The following is an 8,724-nucleotide window of genomic DNA, read 5'->3' on the forward strand; positions in this document are numbered from 1 at the left end:
CCTCCTCAAAAACATACCTAGAGTTGTGTTTTTTTCTTTCACACATATGCTTGAGTCACCCAATATAAAAATGAAAAAATGCATAGCACACTCAGATGGCCAATGTCCAAAAGCGTTTTTTAATTTATAAATAACATTTGGGTGAAAAAAGTCTTCGTCAGACATTTTTCTTGCTTTGGACCACAGTAACGTAATGAAAATTAAAAATAAAAAAGCTTTTGGACATCGGCCATCTGAGTGTGCTATGCATTTTTTCACTTTCAACTTGCTGCTCCTTGCACTTGCACCTCGACAAGAACTTTGGTGTGCATTTTCTGTTTCATTTGCTTGAGTAACCCGGCATTATTGGTCTATGAACATCTCCAAAGCTTAAAATACTCTGTTCCACCTTGTGATGTCATGTAGTGGTAATTTTCGAGTTAACAGCTACATTTTACCTTTTGTTCAATAGAGACCGGCAACTCCAGAGCTGAAATGATCCAAATCTTTCAAATGAAGGTGTGTGGAGTTTAAAAACACAGTGGAGCACTTCCTGTATTGGCACATGGTGGAACGGAGCACGTGATTTGTGTGTTAAACGTGGGTGAATGAAACAAAACACAACTCCGGGTGTGTTTGTGATGAGTAAACAACATTATGACATAGATCAGAAAACAGAGGGCCCTTTAAATGTTATATGGCTCAACACTCAGCGTTATCAAAAGCAAAAGCAGTTCAAATCATGAGCATGAATTTAATTTGTTTCTACCAATTCTGCAACATAAAGTGGTGGGAAAAGGTGATCAATAGGCCTACTGGTTTAGCACAGCGGTGTCTTATTCAGTCTCTGCTTTTTGGAACAGGAAGGTACATTTAGGGCTGTATTTCATTTGTAAGCTATGCAAATTCTTTAGCAGTAATCATGGGTTTACGGTTTTAAAAGACCTTTGGGAGACATCTGCTTATTCATAAGATATAACGTTTGGTTTGATATGGTAATTACTCCGGCAAATGCTGCAATTTCATCACTCTGAAACACATGCATATTGGGTAACTGGGATATTTGTTACTTTAAATTAGAGAAAGAAGATGAAACTGAGGGCACAAACATGTCAAAAAGAGAAAAATGTATCCATATTCACAGATTGAACCTATTATATGGGCCATATTATGTAAAATTAACTTTTATGAACTTTTAACCATGTTAGAATAGTGTTCCTTCATCATTAGCTCACTCAGAGTTGTATTTTGATTGATTCATGCATGTTTTAGTAATCAGTTGGACTGCATTTGAGTTTTGAGTGCTTTGAAAATTATAGTTTTCACCTACCCTTTATCTCCAATCACTCCTCTGTATTTACTTGTGATTATAAACAAAACAATCAGACTCTGGGTCAAACAGGTAGGGTTCAAAAATATCACATAACAATTTATCAACAATAAAAACAAGAAAATCTACAGTTTGAAGAAGTGGGGCCTATCTGTATTGATGTTTTGAGCAGGAAGTCAATAAACCTGCATCTGTTTTTGATCAGTGTTATGGTTTACAATGATCAACATTTTAAATACAGATCTACATATGTTATAATTTAATACTAAATACCTGAAAAGCATAACATGAGTTTTTTAAGGACATCTACAGTAAAATCATTTCTGAGACCCCTCTGTGTGACTGCTCTCCTTCTGGTTTCAGCTGAGTTCTGTCAGAAGACTCTCCAGGGGCTGACTCCAAAGCGCCTCTGTTCCTCCACAGTCTTTTGAGGAAACGGTGCAGATAGGTGAGTGCTGTTCTGAAAATGTCTCCCTTTTAAACACCAGGCCTTCTCCATTGATGTTTTATCCTTAAAGTCAGATTCCCCTTTATCTTTGATCTACACTTTGCTTTCAAACCGGGGTTAGCATCTCTCTTCTCCTCAGTTTTGCTTCTGTCCAGATTGAATCTCTTTGGGGGCTGTGTGATTGGCCCGGATCAGTCAATTTCCCCACCCTCTCCTTCTCTTCCTCTCTTGCTCCTTTTCTTTGAACTGGGTCTAATTGCTGTCTTTGACTCTTTGCTTTACACAGGTGCGCTGGCAACCAAGCCTTTCTTCATATTAGTATTTAGAGTGGGTTTGTTCTTGCTCTAGAATGGTTTCAATCTCTTTTTGAAATGATATGCTAGGCACATTTTTTGTCTCTGTTAATTAATACTGTATTGTCCTGTATTCCAGGCTTGAGTGCTTTTTATCTACCCTACAGTCTCTATCCACTTGCCTGCAGTTATTAAAAAAGTCAGACTTCAGGTCATAATGTCACATAGCCATTTTCTAATAGTAAAAATATTACATGGAGCTATGAAAATTACACTGTAAGTTCCATTTAGCAGTTTTGAAAGCACCTGTTTCTATTATTAAGCTATTTTAAATCAATATTGGTCAGTTACAATGAAAAATGTATTTTTATAGATTATTTTTAAGACCAAGGTTTGTTTCTATACCTGAATCTATTAAAATAAATTATCGGAAGACCGCATTAACCTCGATGGACTAATGAAAAATGTATATAAGTATAACCCATTGACTGTATATATAAATAGACAGAGAGAAAGATAGAGAGATATTTTATTGATCCTGAGGGGGAATTCAAGTTTTGCTGCAGCAAACTGTTGTAGTTTTACTGCAACATTTACACTGCACTTCAAAGGTCTGAGTGCAGTTTACCAGGAGGACTGGTCAGGTAGGGCCAGCAGATCTGTGTCAGTTTGAAGAGAGAAAGAGTCAAAAGTGGCCCTCCTCTGTGTCCTGCAGCATCACAGTTGTGTCCAAGGAGAACCACGTGAACACAACAGGAAAGACCTTGTTCTTACTCCAGTCAGGTGTTTCAGTTGGAGATGAAATGGTTCGTTCTCTCAAAGTATTTCCTCTGGAAGGTCTTCTGCTACAAGTGCTGCTACATACTGTATGATGTAAAAAGCTTGTAGCATCTCAAATGTCCATAGCCAGCGCCGTAGATACCTTTTGCACAGTCTCCATGAATACAGGAAAAACTGTTTATTTCACACAATCCGACAGTCCCTTTCGTTTATTCCCTCAAAGTATTTCCTCTGAAGGTCTTCTGCCACATTTGCTGCCACATGTGGTGTTAAAAGCCTGTATCATCTCAAATGTGTATAGCTCCACAGTCTCCTTGGATATGGAAAACATAAACATGCTGTACTTCGTAGCTGGTTAAAATTCCATAATATATGACTAAGCTCAAAAAACAAGGTTTCAAAAACTGCTCAGTGTGTGAGCCAGGTAGCCACAAAAGCAGTCAACCACTCCATTGCCAACTAACCCAATAGCCGCTACGTTCAAAATAGGAAGTGTACATGGGGACACTTCCGGCTCCATCAACTTCAAAATTGTCACCCCTCTCACCGTAACGGCTCCAGCGAGCCTTGTATTTTCTGTCTTAAATTGGTTGTATTAACCGGCTCTATATAATCCTGGTGTTTTATTTTCGCTACTTTGTCTGTAAATCAATTCCAATTCCTAATATGGAACTGGCTCCAAATTCACTCCTATAACTATGCTATGGATGGCATCACACTGACTTCTTTATACAGTCTATGATGTAACCACACAACACTCAGTAACAGACAACCGCTACCGAACACTGACAAAATCCTACTCCATTTTGGCAGTGACATGGATAAACTACAGCAGGAACACGACCAGTCGAGACAAATAAAGAGTCATATGAAGACTGACGCACACTGCTAAATGTTAACGCTTCGCTGAACCTGATGAGAAATAGCTATATGTAGGTGTACGTTTCTCTATATATACATATGACTTAAATACAGTAAATATATCTTGCATCACAAAGTAAGGCGCTAATTATTAGATCCTGTTTATCCATATGTTGTTGGTGCGCGCACATACATCATTCATCAAATCACTCATCAGACTTAAATACAGATGTGCGTGGGCGGAAGAACACCATGGCGATAATGATACAATCTATATTTTCTCCACCTGTGAATAAGACTGACAGAAGGTGGTTCACTGTGAGGTATTATTCACTTATCGAGATACTTTACGTGAGTGTTTCATTGTCTTTTGGCATTGACTTTTACTGCTTTTCCATGTAACTCCTATATATAGCTGGCTTCACACTTGGATGATGAGAGAGGAATGGGTTACTCAGCACCCCATACTGCACTATGACACAAAGCAAACGGAAGGACCTCCTTCACAGACCTCCTCATGTTTCTGAAGTGGAAACAGTGAGAGCGACTCCAGACAGATTGTCAGAAATGCACTTAATATGTGTATCTGTTTAGCACATTGTCCATTCAAATCCATTGTCAGAGTCAGTGCTGGAGACTCCAAAGTAGGCATGGGATGTTAGTGAACATTTGTATCATAATGATCATGGCCAAAATAATTATGATTTTACAGTGTGGTTAATTGCATTTGTGGCTACCTGATTCACACATTGAGCAGTTTTTGAAACTTTTTGATTTTTTTGGAGCTCAGTTTTTAATCATATCATGTGAATTTAACCAACTAAGAAGTGCACCCTGTGCAGTTCAACGGACACAAGTAAAGGACGGTTGGATTGTGTGAAATTAACTTTGTTTTTTTCCTGTATCAATGAAGACAGTTCAAGAGGCTAGCTAAGATGAGATGACCTGAGACGCTACAGGCTTTTACACCATATGTGGCAGCAAATGTGGCAGGAGACCTTCCAGAGGAAATACTCCAACAACTTCCATGGGAAATACTTTGAAGGAATGGTCCATTTAATCACCGACCGAAACAACAGAGCAGAGTAAGAACAAGGCGTTTCCTGTTCAGCTGTCTCTCCCTGGAAACTGCCGTGATGCTGCAGGACCCAGAGGAAGACAAGTAGGATCTACAATAAAACATCCATCCATAAAAAGCTTTTTCTGTCAATCTGGTGGTGTTATTGTGATTATCTTTTTGGTGATTATCATAATTATACAAAATGAACCATGGACAATTGTCATTTACCCTTTTTATCGTGATCTTTTATTTTCCCATCCCTACATCAAATTAGAATGGTGGCCACTCAGTAGAATGAGAATAGATCAGAAGTTGAACAATTGGGTTGTTGTGGTTAGTTTTAATGGAATTACCAGAGACAGAGTATTAACAGCTTATAGTTCATGAGGGTGAATGAAGCTAGTGGAAAAATGTCCCTGTAGTACACGTGTGTGTAGCAGCTCCCTCACATTGTAGTGGTTTATGCTGAGCTTTGCACTTTTGCTCAAAAGTCTCCCTCAGTCTCACTTCATCAAGACCTGCCTGCTGTTTCATTGTATTGCTATTTATTTCTTTGTTAAAGGTACGGTATGTAACTTTCTGGAAGTGTCTTTTTATGGTGATTGCATGATTCCATGGAAACAGAAAATTTAAACCGTGGACATACATTTGTTTTATGCCATATGTTGAAGATTATGACAGAGAAGGCCTTCCTCCAGGCCATATAAGAGTCAGGTTTGTTGTAAGAACATGTGATTTTCTATTTCTCTTTGTTTCTCGGCTCAATAAAAACAACAACAACAACAACAACGAAATCTTTTATTTCAGTTTATTTTTTGGCTAAAAAATGAAATAATTTGGCTTAAAACCCGTTTCATATGCGATGACAGGTTGGCTGGCTTCTTAACAAATATTAAGCCTTTATGTAAGTGTTACATTTCATTTCATCTGATTTCTCTTTGAGCTCTTTTCAGACTTCAGAGTTCCTAAGAGGACAGCTGATTCAATAACACACATTAAAGGGTTTTTAAGACGTCCATTGATAAACATGTTTTTCTATCAGGCAACATTTTCAGTATAATGCAGTGTTTTGAAACCATTTATCTCGACAGCTTTAATGCACTGCAGAGATCTGTAGGCCATGTGTTAACTTTCTTAGAGAGAAGCTTCTTGATTTTGTGAGATGACAGGAAATGTGGCTTTGTTTATTTTTACTGGATCACTGGAGCCTGATGGGAGTTTGACTTGGGTCTTTGGAAGAGCGATGAGCGATGCAGATGAGTTTGTATATTTCTATATCATACGGCGTGTTCAAAACATTTTAGATGAAAAACACTCACAGGACGTTTTTGAAAGATAAAAGGAATAAAATCATACTTATAGGCTACGCAATCTACAGTCTGGTGTTGTATGGCGCAACATTGCCCCCAAGCGTACGGTAATAACGCCTGCAGTCTCACAGCCTTACTAATAATGCACTTAAAAATCGTATCATTAATTATATTACAGCATTAATATAAGTGGATGCATTACCTAGAAGACTGACAAAATCACCAACTGTTTAATTTCTCAACACATTCAAAAATTGTCCAAACACTGCTAAAATTACATTAGACAAATGTGTTCTTGCACTCTAAAAAAACAAATTCTATATTCAGATTTTCATGGGTCATTTTTATAATCTGTCCTCATCTGTCCTTATTATGCGTCCTAAATTTAAGGCCGCCCACACGCGCTTTGGGGACGCGTCATGTGCAGCTCGCTGCTGATTGGCTGAGGGCATCTGTTCGCTTCTGGCCGCATGTCCCTGAAGCGGCTTTAATTTCTCTGATGAAATCTTTCTCAAAGTTACACAGGGTTTTCCGCTTTTAAACTGCAATGTCAGGTAAACTTTTTACACTACATAATAATGTTTGCAAATGTTTGCAAACTCTAGCGGGCGTCCAACCTCGGGCTTTAAGGTAAGAAACAAATAGCCTTCTACAGCGGGCTGTAAAATGTAAAATAGCCAATTGCTGGTTGAAAATGGCTCCGTTCATAACAACGTGGTTTTACATTTTGTCTTTGCAGCACCGGGTCAGCTGCCCTCAGCTCTGTCCAGTTAAAGGGCCGGAGCTTTCTGACTTTAAAGGATTTTGGTTCCGATGAAATCAAGAAGTTGTTGTGGGTGTCAGGAGACCTCAAGCACCGCATCAAACAAAACAATGAAGTGGGTAAAAAATTACACAACTTCAGACTGATACGAAGTCTGAAGTAAAAATGTAAAGGAAGACTTTTTTGTACTTTCAGTATCTTCCTCTTCTGCAAGGCAAGTCCATTGCAATGATATTTGAGAAGAGAAGCACCAGGACGAGAATGTCCACTGAAACAGGTGGGAACAGACCATAGACTGTATAAAGAAGTATAAAGAACTTTATATAGTAAACAGTCTATGGGACAGATCGTATTCACATATTTGTTGTTATTACACGTTAGTAAATGTATCGCCATGTTCTGTGCAGTGACTGGTCTGGTGTTGAGACAGACCAGGGACAAAAGAACTGCTGACAGGACACTGCAGACAAAACAGTGGACCGCAGATTAGACTTTCACAGAGGGAATGTTATATTGTCATTGAACTTTATTTTGAAGGTTTTGCTTTGCTGGGAGGGCATCCTTGTTTCTTAACTTCCCAAGACATTCATCTTGGAGTAAATGAAAGCTCTACAGACACAGCCAGGTGAGGAAATAAATTAATATAGTTTAAATGTAATTTTTATACAGTAAAATGCAGATCTTTGCTCCCTCTGCAGGGTACTCTCAGGGCTTTGTGATATTGTCCTGGCCAGAGTCTACAGTCACTCCACTCTGGAGGAGCTGGCTAAAGAGGCCTCTATCCCTATCATCAACGGTCTATCTGACATGTACCATCCCATTCAGATATTAGCAGATTTCCTCACTCTGCAGGTATTTTACGATGCACGCCACATGTAAGTCTCCATGTAAGTCTGTTACTGCTGGCCCTAAGAGTACTCTGTTCTGCAGGAACATTACGGTTCTTTAAACGGACTCACAGTCAGCTGGATCGGAGATGGGAACAATGTGCTTCACTCTTTCATGATGACTGCAGCCAAACTAGGAGTTCACCTAAAGATTGCTACACCAAAGGTTTTCACCAGTGCAGTTTTAACATTTTGCACTAAAATTCACTTAGCCTTCAAAATAGCAAATACAAAACACTGTATTTTTCAGGGTTATGAACCTGAAGACAGTGTGATGCAGGAGGCGCAGAGACTTTCTAAAAAGGTTCAAACTATAAAATATTATATTAATAACCTGCTTTTCTTAAACTGATTCATGTAAATATGATTGTACTTCAGTATGGGACCCAGTTAGTCCTGACCACAGATCCAATGGAGGCAGCACATGACAGCAATGTGTTGGTAACAGACACTTGGGTCAGCATGGGACAAGAGGAAGAAAAGAAGAAGAGACTAAAGGATTTTGATGGTTACCAAATCACTATGCAGGTATTTTTTTTTACAATGTGATATTTGCCATCTGAAGTCTACTACATAGGTGTGTCACTGTAATTACTATACTGACTTGCTGTTCAATACATGACAGATGAATGGTATGAAAGTGGCATGTGCGTGAGTGATGATGTGGTTGGAGGGGCCGATGGCACGGATTGGCAGTTTCGCTTCTGTCAGTCTGCCCCAGGGCAGTTGTGGCTATAATAGTAGCTGACCATGACCAGGTATGAAGTGAATAAATAATGCTCTGTAAAGTGTCTTTGAGTGTCTAGAAAGGTACTACAGAAAACTGATGCATTATTATTATTAGATGGAACTTTATTATTTTATAGTCAGTATTTATCGTGTAAACTTTTCCTTTGTACTGGAAGTTTTAGTTATTATTCCTGCTCTATGATAAGATTTAAGCTTAAGAAGGTGAAATATATACTTACTAATGACTCATTACAGATACAAACTAACTACTAAAATGTTTCATT

General features: G+C 38.6%; 1 protein-coding gene across 1 annotated transcript; it reads left to right on the forward strand.

The window, feature by feature from the left end:
- Positions 1 to 6,514: 6,514 nt before the first annotated feature.
- On the forward strand, positions 6,515 to 8,239 carry otc (ornithine transcarbamylase; the record flags this gene model as incomplete). The annotated part of the gene is given in 8 exon segments (XM_055150279.1): positions 6,515 to 6,691; positions 6,801 to 6,939; positions 7,020 to 7,101; positions 7,362 to 7,449; positions 7,523 to 7,676; positions 7,755 to 7,877; positions 7,962 to 8,015; positions 8,090 to 8,239. Coding segments are annotated over 8 exon segments (873 nt in total), but the record flags the coding sequence as incomplete, so codon positions are not given.
- Between the last annotated feature and the right edge of the window lie 485 nt (positions 8,240 to 8,724).

Source organism: Boleophthalmus pectinirostris, unplaced genomic scaffold (assembly GCF_026225935.1).
Source record: "Boleophthalmus pectinirostris isolate CB_2022bp ecotype Guang Dong unplaced genomic scaffold, ASM2622593v1 HiC_scaffold_1, whole genome shotgun sequence".
In the NCBI taxonomy this organism is placed as follows: Eukaryota; Metazoa; Chordata; class Actinopteri; order Gobiiformes; family Gobiidae; genus Boleophthalmus; species Boleophthalmus pectinirostris.